Source organism: Pteropus vampyrus, unplaced genomic scaffold (assembly GCF_000151845.1).
Source record: "Pteropus vampyrus isolate Shadow unplaced genomic scaffold, Pvam_2.0 Scaffold200, whole genome shotgun sequence".
NCBI lineage: Eukaryota > Metazoa > Chordata > Mammalia > Chiroptera > Pteropodidae > Pteropus > Pteropus vampyrus.
Window position 1 is genome coordinate 156,628 of NW_011888981.1, and position 20,438 is coordinate 177,065.

General features: G+C 33.1%; 1 protein-coding gene across 3 annotated transcripts in view; it reads left to right on the plus strand.

Annotated features, from left to right (window-relative positions):
- STRN (striatin) overlaps nt 1-20,438 on the plus strand; it is an 80,769-nt gene that overhangs the window by 50,913 nt on the left and 9,418 nt on the right. For 2 of the 3 annotated variants that reach the window (XM_011372089.2, XM_023537783.1), the window contains 9 exons: nt 2,531-2,641; nt 4,828-4,914; nt 5,368-5,511; nt 7,484-7,620; nt 12,457-12,632; nt 14,219-14,266; nt 14,906-15,027; nt 17,987-18,154; nt 19,929-20,069. In XM_011372089.2, the coding sequence (XP_011370391.1) occupies nt 2,531-2,641; nt 4,828-4,914; nt 5,368-5,511; nt 7,484-7,620; nt 12,457-12,632; nt 14,219-14,266; nt 14,906-15,027; nt 17,987-18,154; nt 19,929-20,069 (1,134 nt within the window). The remainder of the gene's footprint in view (nt 1-2,530; nt 2,642-4,827; nt 4,915-5,367; nt 5,512-7,483; nt 7,621-12,456; nt 12,633-14,218; nt 14,267-14,905; nt 15,028-17,986; nt 18,155-19,928; nt 20,070-20,438) is intronic. The other variant, XM_011372090.2, reaches the window with a different exon arrangement.

A 20,438-nucleotide genomic window follows, 5' to 3' on the forward strand; every position in this document is an offset into this window, starting at 1 on the left:
CACATCTGCATAAATAACACTTGGCCCTATTCATTGCCAGTCTTATTGTAAGGGAAATTGGGATTAATTTTTCTCCAAAGACAGCTGCACTGTCCCTTGTGTAACTTCCTTTGCTTTAAGATGTGAGTCGTGGCCCAGAGTATTATATGATACGTGTGTACATTTTAACCTAACCTGCTATGAAGTTACTGGAGAAAACATGAACGACTGTTCCCACATCTCAGGTATCTCACTCTTTAGTAGTGTATCGGATATTTTTATTTATGAGTATGAGTGAGTGAAATCTTTCAGTCAAATAGAGGTTTCTCTACCAGTAGTTTGACTTCATGCATCATGCATCTTAAGGATTTTATAATTCTAATTCAAAGCATTTCACTTTTAAGCACTTAATAAAGATAGATTGCAAATCCTGTGCAGTCGAATGGACATTTAACTCATTTTAAGTGCTGCTTTTGTCCCTCCCCGACCTCCCCAAAAAAGTGAATGTGCTTAGCTTAATCTCGTAAGTAAATATCTTCAGTGATTTTCTGTTGCTGTTTTTATTATGGATCTAGTTAAAATTATGATAATGCTAGATTATTTTTAAACTAAAGGCATCTTAGGATCCAAAAGCCACTCAGTTTAATTAATTAAGACCTGATTGGTGCAAATGAATAGTTTTGTTTGTTAGATCTTTCTAGAAAAAAGAGACTATTTCTGCTATTGGTAGATTATAGTTAGGTCTATAAAAATATTGAGTTTTATTAAAATGTGTTTAATATATTCAGAGGCCTAATAAAGTTTTTTTAAACTATAGATTTTAACTTATTAAAAATAGATTACTGTTTATTCTGGTTCACTTAGGTTTATTCCAATCACACAGCAAGTACTGATCAAGTGCTTTCAATGTGCCAGGTGTTCTAGATGAAGATCCCTGTTGTCACTTCAGCCTACTAAGAGGGTAGAGGCAAGAAGCAATAAACATAATAAGTGATAGAGTATGTCAGAAGATGATAAATGCCATGGAAATAGAAAAAGCAGAGTAGCATAAGGAGGATAGAAAGTACTAGGGATGGGAAGGGGTGGAGAGGACAGGTTACAATTTAAAATAGGGTGGTCATGGTAAGCCCCATTGAGAGGGTAACATTTGAGCAAAAGACTTGAAGTCAATGAGGGAGTTAGCCATATGGTTGGTATTGGGGGAAGGAGTGCTTGGCAAGAAGAAAGCTAAAGCAAATACCCTGAGATAGCAGTAGCCCTGGTATGCTTGAGAGATTCAAGGAAGTTAGAGTGGCTGAAGCAGAGTACTTCTAAGGGAAATGTAGTAAGAAGTGACTAAATCATGTAGACCACTGGTGAGATGGGGAACCACAGGAGGGATTTGAACAAAAGAGTGACATGATCTAACTTTTATTTTAAAGCATTACTCTAGCTGCCGTGTTGAGATTCTAGGGCAACCAGTATTGAGAATAGACTTAGTGGAGAGATGGGACAACTATTGCAGTAATTCTAGCAAGAGGCAGAGTGGTTAGAGAAGTGGATATGCTGAGCAGTAGTCAGATTCTGGATGTGTTTTGACAGTAGAGAAAACAGTATTTTTTGAAATATTTGTTGTTGCATGTGAAAGAAAGGGAGGTCTTTGGTTTGAGCAAAGGGAAGTGTGGAATTACCATCAAATAAGATGGGAAACCTAGTGGATGGAAACAGATTGGGGGAGGGAAATTGGGAATTTGGTTTTATAAGTTGAGTTTGAAATATTACTTAGACTTCCTAATGGAAATGTAGAGTGAGCAGTTGTATATATGAGTCTTGAGTTCAAGCGAAAGTTCTGAGCTAACACATAACACTATATAGTGTGTAAGTTATTTTATAGTAACTTTAAAATATATAACATATTCTTTAAATATTCTTCTCTTGAAATAATGAAAATTAATGATTGAATTTTTTTCTACTAGAAGCTTGGTTTCCTGTTTAAAGAATTTATAAACTAACAAATCACTTAAATGTTTTTAAATTTTGAATGCTGGTTGATTGATAAGTTTATAAGTGCTCTTTGTAAGTCTTGTAAAATAAAAACTATCATTTGTTAATGAACACATGCAAAAAATATAAAATTTTTGAAATGAAAAGATCATTGAAAACTATTTTGTATAATCTTTTAATAATCTTTCATTATATGAATTTGTAAGGATTTTTTTTATGTGTGTGATTCAGTCATAATCAATTCAGAAAATGGGATGAAAACAAGGGGTTCTTGATTTTTAAAGAGTTTTAGCACTTAATTTACTAGAAGTCACTCAAATATTCCAGAGTTTTTTTTTTTTATGTCTCTTTCAAGAGAAAATTAATGTTATTACCTAGGAAATTGAATTGATCACTGTTTCTTAGATACTGTATTTTGTGTGACAATTAAGGAATAAACAATAACTTTTTACAATTAGTGATACTAAGGAGAAAATGGTTACGTCATTCATGAACATAACAGTGAATTGACTTAGAGTGTTCAATATTTTATTGAAAAAGGCTGTTTCATTTGTTTCACTCTGTTTAGAAAAGGAAGACCAGTGTCTCATGCCTGAAGCTTGGAATGTGGACCAGGGAGTAATTACCAAACTCAAGGAGCAATACAAAAAGGAGAGAAAGGGGAAAAAGGGGGTGAAGAGTAAGTGGAAAACATTGTATCTGTAATTCATAAATCTTGCCTCGTTCATATACCCCAATTTTTTTTTCAATGTTTTCCTAAAACTACTTACTCTTTTTCTTTTCTGCTCCTGACCTCTTTCCTTTTCACCTGCTCTCAGGGGTTGAAATTAAATGGTTGGCTATTTAATTATGAACTTAAAACTATGCATGCAATTATGGAATCATAACATATCCCAGTAGTAAATCCAGAGCCTCATGAGAGTATGCGCCTATGTATTCAAACATAGTGATAATTTGATTTTTTAAAAATATATGTGTTTAATTACAATAATGATTTTTCACTGTTTACAATTTTAAATCTCATCTAGTATGACCCTCTGGCAATCCACGAAAATTATTGCTTATAATTTTATAAATTGGAGACAGAAAGTTAATTTCTACCCCTGAATATTCTATGTGTTCATAACACACAGTTCATTTACTCTTACCACTATATGCTATACAGGGCACAGAGTCAATTTCTAAAAGTATTTAATTTCTAATTTAAAACTTTTGATCAGTTCCATTTATAATATTACCAATTAGATTTTTCATTTCCATAAAATGTGTGCCACATCAAAAACAGAAGCTAAACTGAAATTTCTAGCCCTGTGAATCATTCTCATATATATATGTGTATATATATATATATATGTGTGTGTGTGTGTGTGTGTGTGTATATATATATACACACACACACACACACATATATATAAAATTCATTATGCAAATTATTAATAAAGTTTAGCAATAGACCTAGTTAGGCATGTAAAATGGAAATACAAAAACTTTCAAACATCCTTGAAAAGCTTCTTAAACATCTTTTTAGGAGACCAAGACTAAACTACCTCCTTGACAATATGAACATGGGCCTTCCCTTTTATAGGAATTTCATCCTTTGGGATATTAATGTGTAGTGTAAAGTGAGATTAAAATTCAGTTTAGTGAAACTTGTATTTAAAAGTTGCAAAAGACTGGAAGGATATACTTTTTATTTTTTTCTTTTTATAGTGATGCTCAGGCTTATCAAAGACCTGTCATTGCTGTTAGGATTTTCTTTTACAACCTGGTAGTTACTGAGAAACATTTAAATATTTTATTTTAAATATCTTAGAATTTACAAGTATTTAGCTTGAATGGATAAAACTGAGAGGCCGTTATTGATGTTATCATTATACTAACCATTACAGAACAGAGATGATGTCATTTGCCTTCTTGATATAAATTAAATCAATATAAATATTAAAACATAAGAATATTTTGTACCTTTTATCAAAATATACTGAAAAAACATTTAATCTTAAACAATAGTGAGGCATGATTTGTTACGGCTTTTCAAAACCATGACAAAACCAGTTAAACTGAGATTTTGAGGAAAATTTGTATGTCATATATGAGAAACAAGGAGAATATTTTAATTTTTAGATTGACTTAAAGTTGACGTTTAAGTCATTATGTTACAATAATAAATGTCTTGAAATGTAAAAGGTCTTTAGATTGGAAAGGCATTTAGGTATAATTCATCTACCATTATATTGGTATTCACTTCTTGTCAAATATCAAAGCATCACTGTAGTCAAAATTTAGCACTTATAGTCTAAACTGCACCATTTGACTGGAACAGTATTCCTACTAATAGAAGCTATTAGAGTAACTGAATCTGGGGATTATGATCAGTATTCAGGCATAAAGCATGTAGTTTTTTAGTGTGACAAAGAAAAATGACTGTCTAGGGAGAGAAATTTTAATGTCTTTACTGAAAATAGAGGGACTGTAGACTGAGTTTCAGCACATTTTGTTTTCATTATCAGTTCATGTTATCTTGATAAGTGGTAGCCTAGGAACAAGACGATAAAAACAACTGAAAGACTTACAGAAACAGAACTGAAGCAAAACTTTGAATTGATAAATGAAGCATTTATAAGCCATCAAATATTTTATTAATTGAACTGTTTTAGTCATTAGAAAAGTTTGAGTCATTTTAATATGATCTAGTAGAAATATTTCCAGTCAAATTGTGTACTCCAGTCATTCTGTCTTGAAATATATTTCTAGGTATTAGTTAAAATTGTTTAAAAATAGTTGTATTCTTTGCTGGTATAGGGAAAAAAAAAACATAATGGACTATGGGTAAGATTTTCCCATTCTTAATTAAACTTATAACAGGAAAAACTACCGAAGATCTGTTTCAGCCTCTATCCTATATAAAACAGTCAAAACAGGGATATGGGAGAATGAAGAATCAAATTTCAGGTAAGTAATCAGTAGGACATGAGACTTCACCTCGGGTACCATAGCTTCAGAATGTAAGGCAATGAATGCAACTTAATTTAAACAAACAAAAAGGACATTCTTGTTTAATTTGGTACACAGTAGCTTCACACTCTGTGGTATCTGCATTTAGAGCAATATGAAAGGATTATAGAATAATATTTTTAATGGTTGAAATTGCACATGAGCATTATTTTTTATGTGAATGGTGATGTATTCCAGTAACTTAATTTTTAAAATATATGTAAAACATAATTCTTTTAAAAAAATAAACTTTAAAAATAATTTGAAAACTTGGAAAATAATTGCTTTTTAATATAGTAGAGTAGCTTTAAAGGTGATGTTGGCAGCTGTGAATAAAGTTTATGGCACCATTTTGATGCAGTTGGTTAATTCTATTTCCTCTTTTTTGTTCTCTTCCTTTTTTGGGGGTAGGACCCAATAGGTCAAAACTACAAGATATGCTTGCTAATTTGAGAGACGTTGATGAACTTCCTTCATTGCAGCCATCTGTGGGTTCACCTTCCAGACCAAGCAGCTCTAGGCTTCCTGAGCACGAAATAAATAGAGCAGATGAAGGCAAGTATTTAAGACATTCTGGTGCATGAAAAACGTGTGTATATACATATCTAAAGTCGGTTATTAGAAAGGACTCTGAGAGAAGACTGTATTCTACAGATGTTTGAGCTACATATTATTCCCCAAATATAGGCTTTCTTGCATTCAGTGGGGTTTGATTCCAACTTCAATCTTTCAGACTTGCAAAAGGGTGCATAAGTTTAAAAACCAACTCTAAATTCTAGTTTAGAATATCTGTGCAGTTTCAGATAAAGCTTCCATAGTCTGTATGTGCTATATATATTCATTTATTTTATTTTAATAATTCAAAGGACAGAGCCACAGTTCAGAGGCACTATTATCTTAAGTTCTAAGGAGTCTTAGCAATCAAATGACAGTTTATGCTCATTATTGCTGTCTGTCCCATCAACCCTCAGGTCCGCTGGCTTAGTAATGGTATATGTTTTCAAGTTTTACTTGGCCATTTCTACAACATTTGTTAAATTAGACCAAACAATATGTATGGTCACATCCCACAAATCTTAGTCTTTTTTTGGAGAGTCATTTTTATTTCACACCTAAATAAAGTTTTCTGAAAGTGTTAGAAATGAAAACAAAAAACACCTGGCTGAAGACCTGACTTCATAGTCTTACATGAAGAAATTTTGGCATGAAAATTGCTTTTCTAATTTAAACAATTCCTTCATCATTAATAAATGTTTAGAGTTGTTTGACTCCCCCCAGAGGATATATGGTATGTTTGGGTAAAACTCATTTTTATTATTGTTCCTTTATTGTATGGTAGTTTGAAAATGTCTTATTTAAATTATACTTTACTTTATTCTCAAGGATTTTAAGTAGAGTTTCTGCCACTACTATTTTTTAAAGCACATAACTGTACTTTCATTTCTTCAATAAATATTAATGATTGAATCAAAAGTTAAAGGGATAATTCTAAAGGTGAAAAACACCCTGTAAATCCAGTTTTCTACATATACTAATTAATAATCAACTTGTTTCTTTTAAGAAAAAATTAATTTACCCAAAAGTAAACTACTAAATTCATCTAATCAACTCATAAACGTTTGTCATTAGTAAAGTTAACCACCTCCAGAAAACTACTGAAAAATCATCTCTTGACAGTTTGTCATTTACAAAAAATGGCATTTTGCTTTCAACTGGATCTTCTATGATGGTGACTGCGGAGATTGAATTGGTATGTTCAGTGTTATAAAGTGAGGGTATTAATATTGATTCCTAAGTAAATATGACAGCCTGAAGCACAGTTGGAAACTAAAAGTGTTCAATGGACACTTAAAAGATTTCCTTGAAATAAACATTCTTAAGTGAAATATAACCTACAGAAAACTGCTGAGGTCAAAAAAGTGTAGCTCAGTGAATTATCACAAAGTGAACCGAACTGTGTCACCACTGCCTGGGTCAAGGAACAGAACAGTACCAGTGTCCTAGAAGTCCTGCCTTCTAATCACTGCTCCTTCTCTCTTCTCTAGAAGCAGTCCTCACTTCTAATGCCACATATTTTGTCTCATACAAGCACATTTTACAATCATAATCATTTTTATTTGAAATTTTCTGTATTCCAGCTTATAAAATTAACAGTTTTGTTTGAATGAGACCAGCGGTGTTCAGAATCACTTGATATATATGTCTGATAATCAATAGAAATTACTTGGGTAATTAGAATGAAATATTAAGTGAGGAAAACCTTCTTTTATTTAGTCACATTATTTTACTGCAGTGAAAAAGAAAAGACAGTGGACTATTGGATTTGTTTCATGTTTTACTTTTCTAATTAGATGATACTTTTAGCTATGGTTAAGATATGGAAAAAGCAACCAGTTCTTTAGGATTTTCTGCTCAATGAATTTTATCATGTTTAAAAGCATTTAAAAATAATCAAATGTAGATCTGCCCTTCTGAGATTAATTGTTGACTCTTGAGAGGTTTTTGTGTTTCTTTTGTCTTCTTTCAGTGGAAGCACTGACATTTCCTCCATCTTCTGGGAAGTCATTCATCATGGGAACAGATGAAGCCCTCGAAAGTGAACTGGGACTTGGAGAGTTGGCAGGCCTTACAGTGGCCAATGAAGCAGATTCACTCACTTACGATGTGAGTAGTAGTTTCATTTTTGTTGTTTTACATTACTCGTTTTTTAAAAACAAAAAGTTAATTTTATAGAAAAAGATGGCAATAAAGAAGCAAAACTTCTTTACAAGGATAGAATTTGGTTCATTTTTAATCACAGACTTTGAAAACATGAACATATTATAAAGATAAACAATGTTTTTCACATCATATGGAGATTAAAATTATGGGCTTTACCTAAATCTATAATTCAGTTTAGCTTGTTTATTGGTTTTAGGCAAAGAATTCCCTTTTCCATGGAGTTTGGGTTTGTTTTATGTTTTAGGACATGAGTGATTAATTGAAATTTCTGCCTGCCTAACAGCATTGTTTGTCTTGCTGCTTTAGTGCACCATCAGTGCATACTGCCCAGAAGGGATTTTAGCTGTTGTTAGGCAGGGATGTATACGGGGTGCTTTCTAGATATTACGGCTAACCCATCGGTAAGTTGGACCAAAATTGAAATCTTTATACCTTTATGCATCTCAAACACAGTTGTTTTATAAATGTATTTATAATTTGTTCATCATAATAGATTGTCAGAAAATCAATTGCTCATTCATAAAGTATTTACAACCTGTCTTATCTCTTCATTGAAAATCCTCTCACTTTGGTACTTCATTATATTTGTGTGGGAATATAGTGTATGGCTCCTGCCACCTGGGGGATGTAGGATGGATGCCTTAGCAAACCATGGATATGATAAGAAGGTACTCCAAGGAGAAGCCCTCACCACCCACTCCTCTTCCTGCACATCAAAAACTCTCAGTCTCTGTGCTAACATGCATACGTGTTTCGGGTTCTTCTAAAAACAGCTGAAATCCATATGCTTTTTACCTTCCATCCTTGTCCATTTTTTCTTCATCTGGAACTACTATATAATCTATTCTGAATGGGCTTCTTGCACTCTATGCTTCACATTTGTGATACAGATTTTAAAAAATCATTTCTGTTTCCAATGTTTTTGTATCCTTATATTTATATCTATCTTTTAAAAACACCATTTAGTTGACTTTCTTTTTTTCATTTAACCTTTGACAAACTTAAATCAGAGCATTTACTGATGTCTTTGGGTTTAAGTCTGCCATCTGTTTGTGCCACTTGTTCTGTATTCTTTTTTTCTCCTATTTTTGCCTCTATTGGGATTGAATATTTTTTATTCATTCCTCCTCCACTATGTAGAGTCTACGTACTTTTCATTACTCTTTTAATCGGTACCCTAGAGATTACCACATACATCCTTTAGAACACTTTTAACTGTATTTTTAATCAGCTTAACAATAAACTACAACCTTCGGACCAACTTAACCGTATTTTTAAAACTCACACCCTCCATCATGTCATTCTTGTTATCTTTTTCTCTATAAATCTACCTCTAAGTTACTGTTTTTTTACATGCAATAATCAGTTAAGATTATCCATTTACATATCCATTTTGCTTTTTTTTGTTCCCCTGCCTGTCTGACTGTACATCTGGGATCACTTTGCTTTTATTCTAAGAATACTTCTTACTTCTCTTTAGTGAAAATCTATCTACTGGTGCCCAATTCTCTCAGTTTGTGGTTTCTTAAATTCTCTTTATTTCTCGTGAGGGTTTAACTTATCTCTGATATTGAATTCCAGTTGCCAAGGTTTTTCTTTTCTTTTTTTTTTTTTTAAGCACTCTAAATATATTATTGCATTGTCTTTTTTTGTTGTTTTCTACTAAAGTCAACTGTCGTTTACTAAAGTCAACTGTCGTTTCTGTTGTTGGTCATTCAATGGTAGTCTGATTTTTTTTTCTCTGACTGATATTTTCCTACGTCTTGATTGTTAGCCAAGGTTTAGTTTTATTTTTATTTAACTTTCTTGACATTCTTAGACCTTCTTGGTTTAATGTTTTCATCAATTTTGTAAAGTTCTCAGCCATTTCCCTTCAAACACTGCTTTTGCACTACTCTCACTTGTCCTGGAACTTTAGTTATTTTTTTAGATCTTTTTTTTTTCCTCTGTTTCCTATTCCCTTTTTCTTAACTTTCTGCTCTTGTTTTTCTATACTTCAATCTAGATGTTTTTATGACTCATCTTCCAGTTTATTAATTCTCTCTTCAGTTATGTGTAATTTGTAATTAAACCCATATTGAGATCTTACGGTTTTTGCTTCTAGAATTTTTCATTGTTTACAGATTACTTCCAAATTTTTCAATTTTGTCTTTTATCTTTTTGAACATAGGAAGCATGATTAAAGTTTGAATCAGAGACTCTGTAGTTTTGTTACTATTATGTGTTGTTTCTGCTTTTTTTCATTTTTGTTGTATTTTGTATGAGCCCAGTTACTTTTTATTATGTCCAAATAATTTGAAAAATTTATCATTTGAAAAATTGTTTGTAGAAATAACTTCAGGCCTAGGATGATATCTGCCTCCAGGGAGTATATTTTAATTTACTTCTCTCAGATGTCTGCAGCCACTAGAACTCTATATCACCTCACTCCGTTTTCAGTTTCTGAGATGCTCTAAAGCTGACCTGCCATCCCTTTGAACATAGGAAAGCTCCTGCAAGGACTTGTTCTTCCAGTTTACTCTTACGTCTAGGATGCCGCCCTTTGGAATCAAAACCCAAAGCAAAGTATTTCTTGACAGGTCCTGGACACTAATTTGTATCCCCCTGCACTGCAGAGCTATCAAAAGCACAGATCCACCTCTCAACCATCCCCTCTGGAATCAATAAACACTGTCTAGGGAAAAATAACTGAATATCAGGCTCACCTTCTTAGGCCCCTGCTTTCCCCTAGAACCAGGCCTGGTTTTTCTTCACTATTTTGTTGGTTCTCCATTTTTTATTTTTGTATTTGCTTTTCTGTTTGTCCTCAGTACAGAGTTGGTTCTAATGATCTAGTCCAGCAAGGTCTGAAGTAGATTTTGCCTTAACTCTACCACCACAAAGAATTTGTCTCAGTCCTCTCTCCAGAGAGAGTTCATCCTTTTTTCATAGTTCTTAATTATTAGAAAACTTAGTGTTATGTCTGTCTCTCTGTTTCTAAAAGTAGTTCCAAATTTTATTAAATGCATTATTAATCTATTGCTGTATAACAAATTGCACCAAACTTAACAGCTTAAAACAACAAACATTTTTCATCACATAGCTTCTTTGGGTCAGCAGTCTGGGGAAAGCTTAACTATATGGTTCTGGTCGCTCAAGTAATTTCAGTCAAGACATTGTCAAGGGCTGCAGTCTTGTATGAAGACTTGACTTGGAGAAGATCTACTTCCAAGCTCACTCGTGGTTGTTGGAAGGCCTTGGTTCCTTGCTGGCTATTGGCTGAACACTAGTTCCTCACCACATTGGCCTCTCTGCGGGCTCATCAGAGGGCAGCTGGCTCCCCACAGTATGAGTGTCCTTGGAAAGAGGGAGCAAGAACACTCAAGATGGAAGGTTTTATAACCTAAATTTGGAAGTAATTGGTCATCATTCTGCTGTATGCTATTGGTCACATAGACCAGTAATGTGGACAGGGGCTACACAAGGTGTAACGAGGAGGTAGGCCTGTTTGGGGACATTCTTAGTGGCTGCTTACCACATTAAGACATTCAGTAGGAATCTGATTGTTCTTACATGTGAAAACCTTTCATCTTAACAAGAGCAGACAGCAGTCAACTCATTTGTTTTCCCCAACTTCCTAACACCGCCCCCCAAGGATTACTAGCCTTAATTCTTACAAATAGTCCTTTGCATAGTTTGTTTTGTTTTCTCTTATTGTCCCAATTGTGACATGTCCTATCCAAATTTTTCTGCAGGTTTTAAAACTTCTGGGTTCTAAATTATAGTTTATATTGAGTGTAGCCTCTGAAGCCAGACTGCCTGGGTTTGAATCCAGACTCCTCCACTTACTAGAGGGCAAGTCACTTAACTTCTCTTTTCCTTACTGTCTAGTCTTAATTAGGGATAATGTTAATTACTACTTCATAGAGTTGTTGTGAGGATTAAGTGAGTTAATGCATGTTAAGTCTTTTGAATAATGTTCAAAATAACGTCTCACAGTAACAGCTATTGTTGGTATTATCTCGTTGGGTTTTGTCATTGGAATTTTAATGTAACATTTCTCCAGTGTGTTTCCAATACTTGCTCCACTCCTGCTTAAACCCAGCATGATTATTAATCAGCCTTGGGGTGTGAAGAGTTCATACATAGTGCTAGTAAAAAGTCAAACACCAACCTCTTTAGCTTTCCTGTTACTTGGAATGAAAAAATAATGCTTTTTTTTTTCAGTTGTTGAAATGGAGTTTCTGTGGGAAAAAAGCGACATAACAATGTGTGTGTTTTTGTAATAATCTGATTATCTCTTCTAATTTTAACATTTTTATTTTTTCAGTCTATAAACTTTACCAATTTGACTTAAAAAAATTAGCTCTTGTTAAAAAGTATTGAAAATTTCAAAAGTATCATATTCTATAATGTTAACATGTTTAAAGATAACATAGTTTTTCAACTCTTACCCCAAATCAGTTTCTATACTATAATTTAGGTTGAAATTACTTGTCTTTTTTATCATCCTAGTTTTAAAGATCCATTTGATGTTATTAAAATATTTGATCTTTTTTCAATATTGAATTGTTACTTGTTTTTTTATTATAGTGTTCATATTTCTTCAAAGAAAACCACTGTTGACATATTGCTAATTTTGCCTTTTGATTTGGTTATTTACATTTAAAAATTATATTGTTTTGAAAGTTGCAAAATGTGATAGTTTAATGACAAATCCATAAGAATTAAGGTTGAAATATAGTTTTTTTCCCCTATCCTGAACTAAATGTACAGGAATCTCTTTTGTTTCTCTAATAGATAGCAAACAATAAAGATGCATTGAGGAAGACGTGGAACCCTAAGTTTACACTAAGAAGTCACTTTGATGGCATTCGAGCCCTTGCTTTCCACCCCATTGAGCCTGTTTTGATAACAGCATCAGAGGATCACACATTAAAAATGTGGAATTTGCAGAAAACAGCCCCAGCCAAAAAGTGAGAATATTCTACTTAAACTTTATTTGAATTTTTTAATTAACAAATTTTCAGAAAAATACTCACTTTATTATTTACTGTTCCCCAAATATCTCTCTTAGTTATTCTGCACCAATTCACTTAATTTAGAGTATTTTTCCCTTCATACTCACAATCTAATATTAGGTTGAAAAACTGACACTTAGGGAGAAATGGTGTCTGATGGTTTCCCAGGGTTTGTGAATTCTGATTACAATCCTTATACAGTATTATACATGTCTGTCATATTTATTTACCTGTACTGAAAGTTTCTACTGTTGTTCTAAACAGGTAATAGGCTTGTTTAATCATCAACCTTCTACCCCAACTCTGCCCCATAGTTTAGAAGGTTTGGACTTATGGAGTGGAAGGGAAGTAAGGTTGATTAGGAGGGGTGAGGGACCTCTCTTTGATCTTGTCTTTCAGCCTTGACCCTTTAGGTACTTTTCATATCCACCAAGATGTCTAGACTGAAAGGCGGTATTGTTGCCATCATTTAACTACTAGTCTTGCCTTGGCCCCTTGGTTCTTCTCTAAGCATGGACAGACATGAGTTGGTATAAACCCTTTTATCAGTCACCAAGCTAGTCCTGATCTCACTTGTTGGGGTCCTTATTGGAGCTCCTCCCCTTTCTTCCTTTGGTCACATGGTTCTGAACCCAGCATCTACTAGCAAGGGCCCTTGTGTAGTGTCAGACATTTCTGTTATTAAAAGAGTAGAAATGAACATCAGGTGGAGATTACAAAAGTTTTATTATTGATAGAAGGTATCTATTGCCCAGTTTAAAAGATCAATTACATTCCTGCTGTGACTCATACATAGACTAGATAAAATGCTTCATTTTTAAGTCTTTATCTGTTAGCTGGACCAGATCTTGCTAAAACCAAGTGAATTCTCATTTGAATCAGATATCTTCAGCAGAGAAAAATTATTTCCTGGTTATAAATTATGCCATTTGTCTTTCTAGTTTTTTGGTCACAATAGGCATCACATCAGACTAGAATGTCTCATCACATACTCTTGACTAAAATTTAGAAAAATATTGAAACAAGTTTCTTCCTGGTGATGGCTTAGTAATAATACCTTCACATGTAAATAACAGCAACCTGTTTACCTTTTAACTTAAAACTTTGGAAATGACTTGAGGACAGGTCATATGCCTATAAAAAATTGCAATACAGAGTAGAAAATGGTAGAGTACTCATACACACAGTGTTCTGTAATGAATAAACTGTTGACTTGGACAGTTCCTTCAAGTATCAAGACATATTAGCCCTCACGGGAATGCAAGGAAATTAAAGCACAATTTACTGAAATTCTGTATGCATGGTTCCGTGCTAGGTTGTGCTACTTATAGAATCTCATTTAATCCTGTGAGTATTTGTTGTTATTTTTTTGTTTTATTTTGAGCATAGAGGAATCCAAATGTCTAAAAGATTAAATAATTAGCCTTAAGTTAGTTAATGACAGAACTAGAAATTTAATCCAGAATTTAAGACATAATTCAGTCATACTGTTTACTTCCGAAACTTAGTGTGGTAAAAGTCCTCTTCCCTCTCCCATTTAGGAGTACATCTCTCGATGTGGAGCCTATCTATACATTCAGGGCTCATAAGTAAGTATCCGCTTTTTATTTTTATTTTTTAAATCAATATCACTATAAATCAGCCTAATTAGAACATTTTATTTTATTTCACTTATGTAGTTGTGTTATATATTTTTGTATTTAGTAGCTTTTTGTAATTGTAAAAGAAACTGGTAGATAAGATAATACAATGTGAAAAACAAGTTTATCAAACAGTGATCCTGCTGAAATTTGATTTTATTTGCATGATGTTTAAATGATATATATAGCTCTCTTCAAATACAGTTATGGCAATTAGATTTAAATATTAGAAATCCTAACCTTTTTTCGTTAAAGATAACCTAGATAAAATATCCAAGAATTTTTTATTGTGATCACATATTTCTTGCTTTTCCTGTTTCCATTTAAGCTTAATATACATATTTACTTTATTTAGCACAGAGATTGGCATAATTTTTGTATAAAGGGTCAGATAGTATTTTTAGGCTTTGCAGGCCACATATTTTCTGTTGTATATTCTTGTGTTTAGTTTAGTTTTGTTTTACAACCCTTTTAAAAAAATAAAAACCATTCCTAGCTTAAGGACTGCTTGAATAATGAAGTATTCTTATTTTAATAAGTGCAATATCAGATTATTTTTGTGAATAGAAACTGGTTTTTATCTCCCAGAGGTCCAGTGCTCTGTGTGGTAATGAGCAGCAACGGCGAGCAGTGTTACAGTGGTGGCTCTGACGGACTGATCCAGGGCTGGAACACCACCAACCCCAACATCGATCCCTACGACTCCTATGGTATGAGTCCCCAAAGATAGGAAAGAATAAAGTGTTTCTCTTTACACATTTTACATAGCATACCTAGAATAAAATGAGGTAGTTTTGAAAATAAATTGGTAAAAGAGAACCACATTCTTTATTTTGCTAAAAAAGACTCCTGTATTTAGGAATCAATTTGATATATAATGCTAAAAGAAAAAAATGTATTCTTATACATTATTACTAATCTGTAATCATATTTCATCACTGTCCTTAATAAATAACTTCGAAGGAAAATGCTTGTTGCCATCAACTTCTTGATCAGTTATTGGAGGGTGAAGAGGCTAATGACTTTTCAAGTCCATGGAACCAAAATATTTAAAAGGCTTTAAAAATTAAGACATACCCTTTAATCTTGGGAACAGTACCATGAAACACAAATCCTTATAATAATCTGTCACTAGCTATTAACCATATATTTCCTTGCAGGAATTGACTATTTTGGTTTCCTCTTAAATTCTCGAATGGTACGAAGTGTCTTATCAGTAAACCATATTTCGTTTTCATTATCACTTTAGATTAATTTTACAAGCCTAAGTAAAGATAAGAAATTCAATAAACAAAAAATTTTCCCAACATTTATGTAAATAGCATTTACCATGTATTTTGTGAATGGCGAACCTCTTCTCCCACTCCAGTTCACCTACAGATTTATCTGTTTCATGCTTTTCCTTACTTCCTTTATCTATCAGAGACCAGTCCTCATTCTGTCCCAAGACAACCCTTCCTCTTTTGCTCTTGGCCTCATTTTCTCTTGTTTCCTTTGAGACTGCACTCTACACTTCCCTTCAATCCCTGCCCAACTTTTTGTTGCTCCCTGCTTTGTTCTCCTTCTATCCTCAGCATATAAGTAAATTTGGGTATCCCCCATCTGGGCAAGGGGAAGCCTTTTCTGGCTCCATTTTCTCCTCTGATTTCTGTGTAGTCTCTCCATCATCTGTGTTTCTTTGGTGGTATATTCTAGATTAGAAAACACAGGTACTAGTTACCAATTCCATGTCTTTTCCCTTTGCACCAACCCTCTGCATTCTGTCTTCTGGTTATACCACTTATATATAACAAGATTTTCACTGACTACATAATTGGCTGATCCAAGGAGTATTTTAGAATCTTTATTTTACTAGATGTATTGGCTATTTGAAACTCTGGACCACTCCATCCTTTTTGTAATTTGTCTACTGTTGGCTTTTTTGACAAGTAACTCTGACAATTTGTTCCCTATCCTTCATAAACTCTAATTTTTCTCATTTTAAATATTGGCTTTTATCAAGACCCAGATCCTAACTCATTCTTTGCATTTTCCACATATTCTTTGTTAGATTGAATCCACTTCTATGATTTTATATGCTGTTGATTCATAAATCTCTTCTTTAAGTCTCATACTGTCTACAGAACATTTCAAAGTGGCTGTCTCATTGCCCATAAATCCCCACAAATGCTGTGTTTCTTTTTCCATATATTCTTTATTAGATAGTGACACTATTAGAATTACCCAAATTAGAAACTTAAGAGCTATCCTTGATTCCTTGTTCTGTTTTACTATGCACACCTTATTACCTAGTCATTTTGCTGTCACCTCCTGAATATTTTTTGAATTTACTCCTGCTCAGTCCCTTTTACCACTGCCCTCACTTGGGCTTCTTCATCACCCCCTCAATCTACTGTAACACTCCCCTTGCCTTCATCTTGATTTTGTCCAATCTGTTCTCACTACAGTCAGAGTTACTTTATTAAATACTTATTTTACCCTACTGTTCCTGGGAAACTCTTCAATGGTTCCCTGTTGCTTTCAGGATAATTTCCAAGTACCTTAATATGCCTTAGAAATTCTACCATAAATTAGCCACTCTCAACTCATCCACTTCTTGCCTCAAACTTCATACACCAGTAATACCAAATTGCTTATAAATTTCCTTACATATCATGCTATTTTTCCTTCTGTGGTTTTGCAGGTGCTGCCTCCTTTTCCAGAAATGCCTTCCCTCTATTCTTTGTCGAACATCTGAATATTCTAGGTGTCATTCTCTCTAAGAAGCTTTCACTCATCCCTTATAATTGGTGTTGTTACTATTATTGTACTCATCACATTGTCTTTGGAGGACAAGGATGGTATCGTGTCTTAATCATCTGTGTGGTTCTAGCATCTAGCATAGTGCCTAACACACAGTGTGTCTTCAGTACTTTATAGTATGATTGAGATATAGGACAGATGACACCAGTAACATTTTAAACTTAACATCCATGAGCTGTCTTGAAAGTACCTCTTTGTAGAGTCATTGTGAGGATTAATAATTAAAGTTTTCAATTTGACTTTTATCATGAAACAGTGTTAAGTGATCCTCCCCCTGCTTTCTACCTCCCTCCTCCACATGCACATCATTCATATGTCAGTTACTGCTGTTTGAGAATTTGGGGATTCCTGTAAGTATCAGTTCATGTCCATTATGTCAGAGGCCTGTTGCTCCTAGGAATAACTGCCATTCATATTACAGTAGGGGAAATGGCCTAAAGAAGTATATCTAAAGTGCTACATGAGGTTAGAGGAGGCAAGAGCTTGGTTCACTTCCTCAGGGAGTATGAGTTGTGCTTTCTCTGAAGGTAGATTAAATCCAGATGGTTTATTTGTGTTAACATGTTCTTTAAAATATCTAGACAAATGGAAGGAAAAAAGGGAAGGAGAAGGGATTACCTAATTTTTCTTTTTTAAAGAGAAAAATATGTACTTTGTAATTTTAATTTATAACTACATTTTAATTTTACACTCTACATTTGCATATTTCTAAGCCTATTTTGAATTGTTGCAGCATTTCAGAAGAATAATAGACACTAGGAAGCATACTTTATACTATTATCAGGTGCTTTTGTTTTCTCTGGAATCTAAGTACTTTTATAACTTGTTTTTTTCTTCCTGATTTTGCATTCTTCCTGTTTTGTATAGATCCTTCTGTTTTAAGAGGCCCTCTGCTAGGACACACCGATGCAGTCTGGGGTTTGGCTTATAGTGCAGCACATCAGCGTTTGTTGTCCTGTTCAGCAGATGGCACTCTCCGTTTATGGAATGCAACTGAGGTTGCTCCAGCCCTCAGCGTATTTAATGATAATCAAGGTACATAGTTTTTAAATATTTTACTGAATCTTTTATAAAATTCTAAATTATCTAAATTTGTCTTATCCTTCTAAAATCAGACATGCAAATAAATGATTCCACAAACTCTTACTGTTTAATTTGAAGGATTTTTGAAGTAATGAAAATGTATTTATTTGAATTTCCAACTTATTATGTATAATTTTTAAAAGCATAGTATTTGGTGAAAGAGCACACCTTAAATTTTTTTTATTGAGATATAATTTATATACAGTAAAAATATATATATTAAAGATACATCTTAGTGAGTTTGACAAATGCATGTCTTACATCAAGATATAGTACATTTCCTTTCCTCCTGAAACTTTGTGTCCTTCCTAATCAGTCCCCACTTGCCATTCCCAACCAGAGGTATCCACCCACTATTGTGGTTTCTTTCATCATATATTAGTTTTGTCTATTCTAAAACTTCATATAAAGTGAAAGCATACAGTGTGTACTCGCTTTGTATCTAGCTTTTTACTTTCATTATGTTTTTGTGATTCATTCATTTTGTAGTATCCATAATTTATTTTTATTGCGTAATATTTCATTAAACCGCAAGGTGTTTATTCATGCACCTCTTAATGGACATTTGGACTATTTCCAGTTTTTGACTATTATGAACAAAGCTGCTGTGAACATTCATATGTTTTTATTATAGGTGGGTAAAGATCTAGAAGTAGAATTGCTGGACTTTAGAAGTAGAATTGTGTATTTAACTTTCTGTAAAATTGCCAAACTTTTTTCCAGAGTGGTTGTGCCATAATACAGCACTGACAGCAATGTATGAGAATTCCAGTTGCTCTACAACTTTAATTACTAACATTTGGTCTTGTCAATCTGTGCCTAACTTTAGCCATTCTGATAGGTGTGTAGCAGTATTTCATTGTGGTTTAATTTGCATTTCTTTGGTGGCTAATTATTTTGAGTACTTTTTTTGTGTTCTTATTGGCCATTAATATATTTTCTTCTGTAATATACACATTTTTGAACTGTTAGCTTGGCTTTTGTTAGAGTTGAACCAATGAAGCAATCAGATTATATTCCTATATACATATCATTTTATTTTTTAATGTTTATAAATAAGCTTGTTTTAACCAAATTTTACCCTATTCTAGATGATGAAAAAACACTTTCTTTATTCTTGAGCTGTCATAACTTGTGTCTAGGTTTTGACATCATTTGATGTTTGTATGACTACCAATAACAATTTGAATTTTACTTTTTAAATTCTATGTTTTTGATGAGTTAGAATTTCTAATAAGAGATGGGCTTTTATTTTTATTTTTTTTATTTTTTTCAATTAGAGTTGACATTCAGTATTATTTTATATTAGTTTCAGGTGTACACCATAGTGGTTAGACATTTCAATAATAAAAGATGGGCTTTTAAGATGAAGAATTCCCATGATGCCACTCTAAGCACCGGGTTAAGGTGGAAGCAGCAAAACTTGTAGTCCATACATGTTTTCCATTTTTATTTTCTGAATAAAGGCCTGCATTCCATACATATATATATATTGGCTGAGTAACAGAAGATGTACTTACAGGTAAGGATAATAAAATAAGCTACGGCTAAAAGAAACAAAAGAAATAATCTCCACTAAACAGCTTTGAGAAAATTCTTATTCTAATATCAAGCCTTATTTACTTCTTAAGGAAATCAGCATCTATTTGTTTTGCTGTGTTTTAAGTACATTGTCAAGTAGGCCCTCTAATTGCCATTCTCTTTTAATATGTTCTGACTCTTTTAGAATTGGGAATTCCTGCCTCTGTGGATCTAGTAAGCAGCGACCCGAGCCATATGGTAGCATCATTCAGCAAAGGATATACAAGCATCTTTAACATGGAAACACAGCAACGCATTCTCACTTTAGAATCCAATCTAGATGCAAGTATGTGTACCAATTTTAAATAGCCTGTGTTTGGCTCAGTTTTTTAAAACTTTATCAAAAGTATTACTATTAGAGCCAACCATGAAAAATACTTGTCATTATAAAGCTTTCTGCCTCCTAAATCACAGAACACAGTTACTTAGAAGGGTAAAATGATTTATAGTTGATTTTAAGACTTCTAGGTAAGTTTATGCACATTTATAACTATACTATTTGAAATAGCATTTGAGCTATTCCTGAGAGGAGTCAAGTTTAATTTTATACTAATTAGTCTACAGTTCTATTTAAAGAAAATAGTATTTGTTCTAAATATAAAATAATCTGTTTTTCATTTCTCATAATTTGATTTTTTATATCAACCTAATTTTA